This window comes from Pimephales promelas, chromosome 13 (assembly GCF_988280905.1).
Source record: "Pimephales promelas chromosome 13, fPimPro1.hap1.1, whole genome shotgun sequence".
NCBI lineage: Eukaryota > Metazoa > Chordata > Actinopteri > Cypriniformes > Leuciscidae > Pimephales > Pimephales promelas.
In genome coordinates, this window is record NC_142781.1 from 27,159,912 (window position 1) to 27,173,426 (window position 13,515).

Here is a 13,515-nt window from a genome sequence, read left to right on the forward strand (position 1 = left end):
CTCTGTGAGATGTTGTATTTAATATCCTCACACTTGCTGTGATTTTTTGCCTGTTTCTCATTTGTGTTTATGTTTTTGGATTGCCCTTTTGGTGTTTTGAACCTTTGCCTGGACTGGATTGTTAGTACGGATTGTCCCAATAAATTTAACTGCACTTGGATGTCTCTCTCCCGTGTGTGATCGTGACAGTATGCCACAAAATAATTAGTTTTTTTTTTTCTCTACTAAAAATATAAACATTTAATTTAAACTAGTGGAATACTTGAGGAGAAAAATGTTTTCTATAGGCAACATTTTGTGACGTTATGTTATTAATAAAACAGCAGCAACATTTTGCCAGTAGAAGAAACCTCAACCTTAAAGGAGAACTCCGGCGAACAATGAACCTTTGGTCTAATAAAACATCGGTACCTAGTCAATCGTTTTCTGAGTTTTGTTTTCTTGATAATCGAATGTAAAGAGTTTTATCTCTAAAACCTGTTTAGCGTATAATGCTAGTAATGGGGGCATTGACTAAGTAAAAAGAAATCGCTTGTTTATACCACTAACAAGGCTCAAAATAGCCTCACACTCACACAGAAACATAATGAGACTCCATACATGCAAAACGAAGCATTGAGAACTTTGTAAGTGACCGTTTAATAAGAAGATACTTTATGAAGACAGTTCACTTCGCGTATACAGGCAGGAGCCATCTTAAAAAATAGTCTCGATAAGTCGATCCCCGAACGCCGTTCGTAAAGTTCAGAAGTTCGCTGAACTTCATACAGTTCAGATCACTCAGCACGACGTTCGTGGTTTGACTTATCGAGACTATGATGCTCCTGTCTGTATACACGAAGTGAACTGTCTTCATAAAGTATCTTCTTATTAAACGGTCACTTACAAAGTTCTCAATGCTTCGTTTTGCATGCATGGAGCCTCATTATGTTACTGTGTGAGTGTGGGGCTATTTTGAGCCTTTTTGGTGGTATAAACCAGCGATTTCTTTTTACTTAGTCAATGCCCCCATTACTAGCATTATACGCTAAACAGTTTTTAGAGATAAAACTCTTTACATTCGATTATCATGAAAACAAATCTCAGAGAAGAGAACGGTTGACTATGTACCGATGTTTTATTAGACCAAAGGTTCATTGTTCGCCGGAGTTCTCCTTTAATTTTTTTTTTTTTTTTTTACAGGAAAACAAAACATGCATACTCATTGACTCATAATGAAATTTATTTGAGCAAAATGTTTTTTTTAATATTTTTACCTGTACAATCAGATACTCTGATAATGCAAATAAATCTTGCCTCTCATGTTAGTGATCCATATGAATACAGATCTCTCTGGGGAATGTGAAAATCTTATTTCAGCTTGTGTTTTATTCACAGGGTAGGATGGAGTAGCATTTAAAAGGAAGATGTGTCACACATGTGCATGTAGCATAAGCTAACAGAGGGGATTTCTCTTCACACCCTCAATAAGACATTCTAGCAGCTCTCTTGACATTGAACGTCTCTGACTTGTATGTAGGCTACAATATCTCCTTGCAATGCAGGCCGGAGGTGTCTGGATACACAGCAGCAGAGGGGGGCTCAGAGCAAACTGTTGGGTATGAGCACAACCAACATTCCCACAGTGAAGGTAATTATTACAGTCAACATCCCTCTGCATTGACGTTAATGCAATTCGCACCTAGTCATAGAGCAAAGGAATGAGGCACAGAAGTCAATTAGCCTGACCAGGACAAGACCGCATTCCCAGCTTGCAAGTCATGAACATTTTATTAGACTTGGAGTTTCAGTTACTGTATATATAGGCTGTTATACAGGATAGCAAGAGCATTTAGATGTTCAGTTGCATTAGACTTTTGTATGGAAACTTGTTTCCACCACAGAATAAAAAAAAAAAAGAAAAATTGCAACTTTTTATCTCTTAATGTTTTTCTTACAACTTTTTATCTCAGAATTGCGAATCTTGAAATCTTGCCAAATAAAAGTGGCAATTATCCTTTTTATTCACTTTTTTATTTAGTAGAAGAAACAAGCTTCCATATTTTTCACTGTTTGTATTGCTTGTTCCAGAAAGACCTAGATTTCTCGCTGCTTGCTCTATTGTGATGAAGTACTCATGTTTGTTGTAGTGTTGTGTGGGCAATCGGCAATGAGATTGACACCAGTAATGAAATCTTTTCAATCACCCTGGGGCGTGTTGATGGGTCCCATGTAAGTGTCCAAAGCTCTTTCATGCAGTGCAATGACAGCATCTGCGGTGCATTAAGCTGTAAAAACATGCTGTGGTGAAACTCACCTCTGAGCAGCGGGGCAGAACCTCCATTGATAGACTGCTATAGTGGATCTCACTTAGTATATTAAACAATGTCACAATCCAGATCAGTGTCATCCAGCATTTGCCTGTTTACAGAATGTTCTGCACTGATAGTGTCATCATGACTGTTTTAGCAGGATGATCAATATCAAAAGAAGGACATAAGTGATTATTTGACACTAGAAATGATAGTTTAAAACATGATTAAGACCAAAAAGGTCATTTTGACAGTTTAGCCCCTGCTGTTAGATGTGGGTTGATTTTGAAAAGCATCTGTCTCTATTAACAGCCATTTAAAAGCAGCTGGGCATTCTGGTGAAACTTGTTTAATACAATATACAGAATAACAATTATTTTATATATGCAACCATTGAAAAATGTGGAGTAAGATTTAAATGTTTTGGGTAAAAGCCTTTTATGCTCACCAAAGCATTTATTTGATCAAAAAAACAGTAAAAGCAGTAATATCATGAAATATTATTGCAATATAAAATGTCTTAATAATTATGCAACTATGAAATTTTTGATGAAAATCCAATGTAGCAGTTTAGAGTTTATTAACATACACTACTGTTAAAAAGTTTTTTTTTTTATTTATTTATTTTTTTTAAGTTTTTGAAAAATACGGTAAAAAACTAAAACAGTAAAAAAAAATACAGTAAAACAGTCATATTGTGAAATATAATTAAAATTTGCTCTATGTTGTAATTTAATGTATTCCAGTGATGGTAAAGCTTATTTTTTTCAGCAGCGTCAGTCTAGAATTGATTAATTAAATAATAATAAATCCTTGCTGAATAAAAGTTGTAATTTCTATCAAAATATATATATTCCTTACTTACCCTATATTTAAAACTTTTAACCAGTAGTATTTGTATATATATTATAGTAGTATATTTTATTGATTAAATATTTGTATTATACTTTGTAGATGATTACCGATTCTTTTTAAAAAGAAATGTAAATTTTTATAAGTTTTCCTTGTCTACCTCCTTTGATGACACTGTTTGTTCTCATGTTCCAGAAGGATTAGTCATATGACATTTACGGCTCAGATGATTGGCTCGGAAAGTTATGCGGCTCCATGTGCAAAGATCTCCTTGAGCAAGGCAGCCACTGAAGTATGTTACTCTTTAAGGATATAGTGTCTTTTTCAATGTGAAATATGTAGTTTTATACTATATGGATCGTTGATTAAATGCAATCATTCATTACAAATGAGCAGAGTATATCTGACACAGACAAATTATTCCCCCAAAAATGGATTTCCTATTGATGACAGATATTCACCGGAGCGTTTAGCATTCCACTTCCACTCCTCGTTTCTCAGTAACGATGCCTATGTGTTTCCGTAATTACCATTCTTACTTATCTCTGCCCTGCTCTGTAAATGTAATTTCCCTCGTCGCAAATAAGATGGTTTTAATTCTCCTCCACTTCCACGAGTCTGTCTCTCTTTTTTTTTTTACTTGATTCTGAATGAAGTGGCAGAATTTGAAGCTCTGCCAAAAATCTGAAGGACGGCAGACCTTGAGAAAGAGCGTGTGCCCGCATATTCTCTGCAATATTCATTGGGGAGTCTCATGACATTTCCTTTTTATTAGTCTCAATTATTGATATAAGCTGTGTTTAAAATTCTTTTCAAATTAACTTGCTGTAATGGATACATAATGGTGCTCTGAATAATTGCCTTTGCAAGAACTAATGAAGGAAGGAACTTGAGAACTTAGCCATCAAACACACAGTTTAACTCCACAGGCTCTTTACATGAGGGTCTCCTTCACATTTAGCATGGGAGCAGGAGGTTGGAGATATCCTATTGGTTAAATGTCATTACTGAAACATCCATTATAAGTCAATATCACCACAGGGAAGCCATGCAACTACAATTAAAGTGGCATCATTTGAACAAAATTTGTAGCAAAATAGCTCCTTCAATAAGGAACTCGTTGAATTGAGTGTATTATTATGTCCTAATTCATTTAGCACTTTATGTTGAGAAGGATTTTAAAAACAGTTTTGAATTGTACTTTAAAAATGTTTAAATCCCATTTTTTTAGACAGTAGAAAATGTAGGCTATGTACTGTTAATGAAAGGTCTGTTCTTAAAGGGATACTCCACTTTTTTTTTGGAAATAGGCTCATTTTACAATTTCCCCAGAGTTAAACAGTTGAGTTTTTACCGTTTTCGAATCCATTCAGCCGATTTTCTGATATGGTCTCATTGACTTCCATAGTAATTTTTTTTTCCTACTTTGGAAGTCAATGAGACCAGAAACTCTCTGGTTACTGATATTCTTCTAAATATCAGAAAATCGTCTGAATGGATTCGAAAATGGTAAAACCCAAATGTTTAACCCTGAGGGAATTGTAAAATGAGCCTATTTCATAATTCATAATTTCAGAATTATGAAAAGAGTCATAATTTACTCACCTTCAGGTTGTTCAAAACTCATAAGACTTTGGTTAACCTTCAAAACACTTTAAGATATGAAACTTGAAACTTGTCACCCAATTGAAAGCCCAGGTAATAAAAATGTAGAAGATCCAAAAAGCTCAGAAAGGCAAAATCAATCCAAATGAATCAAGTTTTCAATGTAAAGGTACATAAAAGCCTAAATTGAAACATTTTCACCATATAAAGTGATTGTATCTCTACACAAGGCATGGATTAAACAGCTTGATTCATATGGATTCATTTTTACAATGCCTAAGTGGAGGGACAGATTTCATTCAAAATATCTTAATTTGTGTTTGGAAGATTAAACAAAGTCGTATGGGTTTGGAACGACATGAGGGTGAATATATGATGACGGACTCTAATTTTTGAGTGAAGTATCCCTCAACCATTTTAGATATGATTACAGATGATTCCTAAGACACATTACATTAGCATTACATTTTTTTTCATCATTTACATAATCATATTTGCATTACAAATAAGTCTGGAAGAACATTTGATATCATTGTTAAATACAGTTCTTGTCTTGAAGGAATGAGGGTGAGCTATGATTTCCAAAATTATGCTAATGCTCAGTCATATAACAGAGTCTATCAACACTTGATGGTTTTTAGACTGTGCTTGGCACTAGTAAGCTGACAACTCTGAGAAGCTTCAATTTCACTGCAGGACAAAGTCTGCTGAATGCTACCTATTTGCATGATAATTATTAATGCAGTGAAACTGGATGCTGTACCCAGCACTTTGTCTTGCATTTAAATGCACATCTACAGTAAGCTTTTTTGAAATGTTCATACCTTGTTCTGATTAAAAAAAGGCCTATGTGTCAGATTACATAATTTAAAGACTAAGAAAAGTATATTCTATATTTATGTTCACTTTCACTTGAGTTAATTAAGAATAAAACAAAATTAAACTCTTGCATATGTTATTTGCAGATTTATGATGTTACAACAAACATATAGTAATATGTTGATTGGAACAGAACTTTAATTAAAAAAACTGAACATCATAACCAAAATTTGGAATCATAAATGATGCTGACACCCAAAAAGAACATAGCATTGACTTCAGTAATGAGCCTCTGCTGCTTTATTCATGTTTGCAAATTAAAATATAATAAATTAACATTTTTTTTTTCTAAAAATATACAAAAATACTGTAAAACTTTCCTAGAAAGCCTCAACACAGTAGTATTGCCATGTACCGCATACTATAATAAGCACAGTGGTCTATCTATTTTGAAAACCGATGAAGATGAAACTCTTCTGCGTTGGGATATTTCCACATTCCCTTTTCTTTACAACATTTCAGACTATGACATTCAGGATCGGAATGTCTTTTCCATACACTGTACTCAATTAAGCATATAGAGTAACCGGTAAATGCGCACTCTCGCTCACATTCATATCACTTCAATAAATGTTTTTAGGCTCTGATATACACACAAGCGTCATGGAGGCAACATAGGCCTGAGAAGATGTGGAAAGGGTGGAGAGAAGAACAACTTGAAGCATCTGCTCACAGTTCAGTGAATCTCTGAGCAGCACAGGGTTCTGGTAAATATGGCCAATAGAGTTTATAGTACAATGTTGATTGAGACAATTACACACTATTATCTACAATCATGTCACATAACCACCAACATTATTTAGAATATGCATTCACTGACATCTGATATCACTGGAGGTCTGAAGGAACAAAACATGTTTTTTTTTGTTTGTTTTTGTTTTTTTGCCTGCTACATTAATACTAAACAGACTTTCTTGGCAATATCATTTTTATTTTTTGCCTTTCTCACTCTCCAGCCCCTGTGTATGTGATGCATAGCATGATTCTTGGGTGTCCAAACCATCCTCATGCAAAACAAAAATCCATTTCTGTTACATAATGGCATGAACCAGCTGATAAAAGTTTGCTCTTGAATGATTCACTTCCACGGCTGTTATGTTTTGTGGGTTTATCGTTCCCACGGGGTTCCCACAATTTCTGACCAATGAATGTATATGATTTTGGTCATGACTTCTCCAGTCATTTGCAATTTGAAGGATTGTTTTTTTTAAAGATGTAGAGATCACATTCATTTTAGCCTAAGATTTACTTGAGCATAACCAGAGAAAATTGATATTGACCACACACATTTCCATGATTTTTTCAGGCCTGAAAAATCACACTTTTGAAATTCCCTCATATATCCAGGACCGTGGGAACCCTGTGATTTACGGATCCAAGAAAACACACCAGTAATACCTCATTAAAAATAAAAAAAGGACAAAGCCAGAGAATGAACAAAAACTGGGAAAAAAATCGTGAGATTAACAGCTCACTCGGCTGGGCTGTTGCTTACAAACAAAGTCTGTCATGAAATCGAACTCGTTCTGTCCCAACCACAGCTCTGGCAGCTCCTTTATTCGGTCCAAGCCCATTTCTATCACCAGTGACATCAAGACCTCCTCGTCAATAAAATCCGTGTCGATAACGTTGGGGGGCAGCATTGCTGCAGGCATGTGATGGCCAGGCAGAGGAACCCCAGACGCGTTCTGCTTAGCGTTACTGTCTCGGAACTGCTGTCCTGTCCCGTTTAACTGGTGACTGGCCGGGTGCAGTTCGTGCATGTAATGGTGATGATGGGAAGGATGCGTGAGGTGACCGTAGTAAGGCGTGTTGAGCTTCTGCAACTGCATGCTGGCAGCGAGCTGCTGCCCTTGTCCGACAAACTGGGAGTTAAAGCGGGCAGGCAAGTTGCCATTGGGCATCCCTCCGTTTACGTTATTCCCAGAGGCCATGGAATGCCGGATCCCGTGGTTTGCGTTTACATTCCCTCCCGCGTAATGCATGTGATCTCCCATGATAACGTTATAGTGTTGTTGCTGTGGAAGCGCGTTGGAAAACTGTCCCATTCCCATCCTGCGCGCGGAGTGCTGATGCCCATTCACAGCATCTGGGAAACGTCCATGGTTCATTGCCATCATTCGGTCAACCATTCCCCTGGAAAACAGTTAGCAAAAGTTAATTTAAAAGTTAATAGCCTATCTAAAATCCGCGTGGCTAAAAATATAGTGCCGATAATTCGGCAATCTCGCAAAGGGCATTATGATTTGGTGCGAAAACATTCAAGCGAAGCTTATTTGCAACATGCACGCGTAAACGCGCACGCTTCTAACCATGTCATAAACATTCATAAGCAGGCTAAACTTTGTAACCTTTACCTCTCTGCTTGAATCTGCTGAGTGCGTCGCACCACCGCAGTCGGCAACAGCAAAAAGTAACTGACAATCCCAGAGATGAAAGAGTTTACAATCCCTCCTAATCCAAGTCAATAAAAAGCGTATGCTCTCCAAATACAGAACGCATTCAGCGCAAGCCGCCGCATCAAAAACATAACGAAAAAAACTGCTGCATGCTTCTCGGTCAGCACTCATATACAATCAAGCCATGGGCGGAGCAAAGCCAACCTTCAATCTGATTACACTCCAGCCTGTGGCAAGCCGGATTATCATGGAGGCTATTCCTACAAACTAGCGTCTTTTAATAACAGCTTTACTGTTCGGTGTTAGTGCTTACAATGTTTGTTTTTTCCTGAATCTGTTGAATAACAAGAAACTAGTTTTCATAGAAGCAATTAAATATACAATGCTATTTTATTAAACACTGGTGTGTTAGTAATGTTTTAATATCATTTTCATTTGAAATAAACTTACTCTGACAAGTAAAAAGCACCTGAAAGTAGTGAAAGTAAGTTTTGCCCAGCCAACACGAAACGTTCCCCTTCCCCTAATGTTCTCATTTTTTTTTTTGGTATATGTGAAACAAATAAGAAAGTGCTAACATTCTCTATAGGTTATTTTTTTTTTTTTTAGAACATAAAGAGAACCTTCCCAGAATGTTCCCTGGTTTTTAGGTTTTATTTTTATTACCCAAATATAACCTTCCCAGAACATTTCCTAGGTTATTTTTATTTTATTTTCATAACCATGTAAACTAATTAAACATTGAAGATGTTTTTGTGTGATGACCAAGATTATTCTAATAATGGAATTTATACATAAACTATACTTTGCAGAATTGCATGTCTGAAGTTTAACGAAGCTTTTATTAATTAGATCAGTCAAAACGCATTATAATTTTTAGACAGCTAAATATATTAAGCCAGTGTTAAGCATCGTGTGACAAGAATACGTGGGTTTGTGTTTGTTTGTCAGTGTGCGCCAGATCTGCAAGCGCTTCTCCAGCATGCTTTCTTCCACAGAAAGTAATTAAAAATGAGTAATTTCGTTTTACTGACTGACTATAACATTAGTTTATTGATCTCTTTATTAAATAAATAGTTATAATTAAGAGTAACTAGTGTGATTTCCGAGAGATTTGAGCCTTATTGAAGACAACATGATGACGAAGTTTTTGTTTAGACCTACCGACCAGAAGAGAGAAGCACGTCTCTCTAATTCCATGCAAGAAATGATGTGGTGTTATTGCAGTTAAAGTCACACAATTGTTATTCATTTTTTTTAAATGTCTGTGAATAAAGTTCATATTTAAAAAACCCTATATTGTGTTGAAGTCATTATTATTTGGTGCTTAGTTAGAAACATAAAATCTGGGTTATTTTGGTACAATGTCAGTGATAGGCTACAAGTTTGCGAAATCGTTCATGCAAACATGCAATCTTAGAATAAATTGAACAGACCTACGTTATATCTGATAAATAAGTAGCCAACTAGTAGTTATATCTAGTATCTAATAAGTTAATAGTAAAGCTAGTAGGGCTAGTAAGGCTAGTAGGCCTAATTAGGGAGTGGTGATGGCGCAGTGGATAAGACACATGCCTTTGGTGTGAGAAACCCGGGTTTGAATCCACTGTGAGACATCAATGTGTCCCTGAGCAAGACACTTAACTCCTAGTTGCTCCAGAGGCGTGCGACCTCCGACATATATAGCAAATTGTACTGCAAGTCGCTTTGTTTGGATAAAAGCATCAGCTAGGCCTAAATGAATAAATGTAATGTAATGTCACTGTAAAAAAATGTTGTTTCAACTTAAAAAATGAAGTAACCTGGTTGCCTTAAAACTTTAAGTTCATTGAAATTGAAAAATTGAGTTTATACAATGAATGAGATTGATTTGATAATCAGAAACTCAAAATATTATGTTATCTGAACCACATAAATTATCTAAGTTGATTTGACAGAAGAAAAAACGTTTTTTTACAGTGTAAATGTAAATGTAATTAAAAACATTGACTAGTAACTAAACATGCACTAGTACACTGTAAAAATGCTGATTGGCAAGTTAATCAGCAATTTCTGAGTGAAAATGGTTTCTACAACAACAACAACAACAACAACAACAATTTTTCAGTGTACTTTTGTACTAGAATAAATATTAATACGGCTTGCCACAACAGAATGGATCTGGGCTCGTGCAAAACGTGGACCTGAAGCGCGCGACCAATCCCTTTCCGCGCGCATGGAGCAACACCGCTGCACACATTACCTCATTGCGGCTATTTCTGTTCACGGCAAGAGTGAGCAAAACATGGAATCACGTTTCACTGGTTTGAAAGGTAGTTGTGAGTGCTCGAACCTCCATTAACACCATCAACTGATTGAGATAAACAGGGTTGGTTGCACTTGACACTCCCCGTGTAACACATAACATGACTTTTTACAATAACAAAGTTTAATAGGCTACTGCAAGTGAAATGACAATCAAATGAACATCATCTCCCTGGGGTGACAGTATAAGTTGAAATTCTCTAAAATAAAAAGGATAGACCTGACAAAAACTACTAAAGTAGGCTATTTATACAGTAGCTTATTGTTAATTTTGTTGTGTGATCACACTGTAACTTGAGCACTAATGTAAACTGTCAGTTTTGTACACAGTCAAACTTAAGTCCATAAAGCAGGACAAATAAAAATGAGCAGCAATTAAATCCCAGGAGTGCTGATAAGACGAGTCTGTCTGCAGTGTCTGCCAACTAATCTTCACGTTCTGCACGTCCAAACCAATCCTCCTGCTGAGAGACAGCTGACAGTGGATCTCAAGAAATCATGTAAACATACTAAAGCTTGAAGATGTGTAAACATTATAATGTTCAATCATCTAATATAAATGCATAACAATCAACAATTGGAACAATGACATTTTTGAGCTGTTTACTTCCGACCAGAAAGGCATATTTTCTCATCCCTATGAGTTATTATTTGAGGAAATTAAGAATGATCTCATTGTGAGTCTTGATAGACCAGGTAGATGGAGTTGATAAGAGAGTGAAGACATGTTAGATAAACATGAAAAGAACACCTGCTTTAAATTCAATAGCCTGGTAACAACGCCAGAATTAATTGCAATCTTGTTTAGTGCTTCATACATTTTAAACATCTCAACTCTAAATACAAGCCATTCCAGGTCAATTATAATGTACATGTGTTTACAAGAAAGCTGCACCATTGGTTGCCATGTTCATATGTTTAATGGGCCCATAACAGTCATTAATTAATCGTATTGTGTCCATATTTGCATGCATGTGTTTGAAAATTGTGTGTTTTTCTGAGCCAGCGTCATGTGGGACCCCCCCCCCCCCCCTCCACACACAATTTCAATATGAATTCCAATACACCGTTTAAAGTGAGAAAGCCAGAAGGATGAAATTAAATACGATCTATATTTAGACAAGCATAATCGAGAATCAGATTAATGACTTATACTTCATTAATTTTGAGACACTCTCCTTATTCTGTCAAATGAGATCAAGTTATCCACATCTTTAGAGTTTGTAGAAAGACCTGGACACATCCAAGTTTTCCTTCAGTTTTAGAGGCTGCTAGACAATAGCATTCCAGAAGCCGTTTAATCCCAAAGTCATGCCTGAATCAGCCTCACTAGGGAAACTAACTAATGAGCTTTACACTCTCTAAGCCCTGTGTTCGAAACCTATTGCACATTTGTGTCGCAAGAAGACACTCATTGATTTGAGAGCTTTTGTTTTGACAAAAAAAAAGCAAATGCTCTGTTAATGTTTCAATAGATGTATTTTTCTGTTTGGTTTATTAGATCTAATTTATTGGCTTATCACTTTTATTAGATGTGGTGTAAAAATGATACTTTTTAATCTCTCTGCATTGTAACCTATAAAACCGTCAGGGACCATATGCTTTTATTTTAGAGGTTTATTATGGACAATAAATATCAGGTAAATTGTTGCCCGTGCTATACTCCAAGCTTCATTTGTGGATCATGAGGATATTTCATAATAAAAATAAAAATGTTTAATGTGTTTTTTTCCACCCTTCAGTGGAGGGTGAACGTGATTTCAACAAAGATCCTGGAACAAATCGCCCATTTAGATTTGAGGGACAAGTTTACAGTTTATGCTTACAAGGTGTTTGCTTCTACATCAGTGTTATTCGTTTGTTGTTATTCGTTGTTATTCGTTATAAGTTTTGGTGTTAGATTAGGGGTAAGGCAAAATATTCAGATGGGAATGTTGTTCCAGGATCAACAAAATATGTTATAAAGAGTCATGTTAGACTACAAGCTAAGGGCAGTTTTACAGCACAAATAAAGAAGCTCAAATACTTTCTCGCCCAAGAGGTAAAAAGGTTTGGACCTGGTGGATACCTATATACCCTTTTAAATTCTAGAACTGTCAATAACAGTCATGCTGAGTTAAACATCAACTGAAAACATAACAGCAGCACATGTAACAGTTGTGTGTTCCTTATCCCTCTGAATAACTTTCTCTCTCTCTCTTGCTTTCAGTTCCTTGTGCATGTGAACAGCCATGCATGTCCAGTACAAGCGATAGGTTAGCATACATCTTTTTACTTTTTTTACGTAATCTTTTTATGTGAATTTAAACACATTTATAAAATGTGTAACATATGTTTTGATTAAAGTTAACATTCTATCTATATTAAACTCAAAAAAGACTTGCTGATTGCTAAATTTACTAAATTAAACTAACGCAGGATTCTTGAACATTTTGGTGTTTAATTAATTGATTTCAGTGCATACATACGACCCATTTAAATGCATTCAACACATTTCAATTTGTAAAATAGAAGTTTACGTCATCCATTTGTTTGGACCATAATCTTTTTGTGTTAATATAACAAAAGTGTGTCAACCTTCATTGCACTATAAACATAAAAAATAGGCATAAGCTATAATTGTATTTACCTTTTTTTCAGCAGTATTTGAACTGTGAACTTATAAACTCTGTGTGGACTACTGTGCCTGTAGCTTCATAACACAGAGCAGTATAGTAAAAGTACAGTAAACCCCTCTGTTTAGTTGATTTTATAGATTTGGCACAGGGTCAGCTCTAGAAGAGGACTGGGTGCCAATAGGCTACTCAGTGCGTGATTCTGAACCAATAATGAACATTTACTTTATAATAAATTCATAAAATTCATTTGGCTAGTTAGTTTGCCTAGTTGATGTCACCTTCAGAGTCTGGTTGGGATTTGAGTGGCTCATCATTTGGGCAGCTAGCATAACCTTAACTAAAAAAATGGCAACGTTAAAAGAAAAAAATAATGCAAATCAAAGAAACTGTGTAAATCTAGCCTACATAAAATACATATTTTAGATGTAAAGCTGGTGCTTTAGCTCAGAGCTCAAAAGTACCTAATATGACATTTTCTATCTGAAGCAGAATTGGCGAATCGATGTGTAAATGAATCACTCTTTTGACTCGGTTCTTTCTTTTCAATGAATCGGTCGAATGGTCTGA

General features: G+C 35.7%; 1 protein-coding gene across 1 annotated transcript; it reads right to left on the reverse strand.

Annotated features, from left to right (window-relative positions):
- Window positions 1–6,961: 6,961 nt before the first annotated feature.
- cited2 (Cbp/p300 interacting transactivator with ED-rich tail 2) lies at window positions 6,962–8,154 on the reverse strand. The gene is made up of 2 exons (XM_039693472.2): window positions 7,985–8,154; window positions 6,962–7,763 (listed from the first exon to the last, which is right to left on the reverse strand). Exon 2 carries the CDS (start codon window positions 7,757–7,759, stop codon window positions 7,091–7,093), a length of 669 nt encoding a protein of 222 aa, XP_039549406.1. The 5' UTR covers window positions 7,760–7,763; window positions 7,985–8,154; the 3' UTR covers window positions 6,962–7,090.
- Between the last annotated feature and the right edge of the window lie 5,361 nt (window positions 8,155–13,515).

Coding starts and splice junctions, on each gene's coding strand:
- cited2 (XM_039693472.2), bottom strand. CDS start 7,759: ATGGTTGACCGAATGATGGCAATGAACCATGGACGTTTCCCAGATGCT.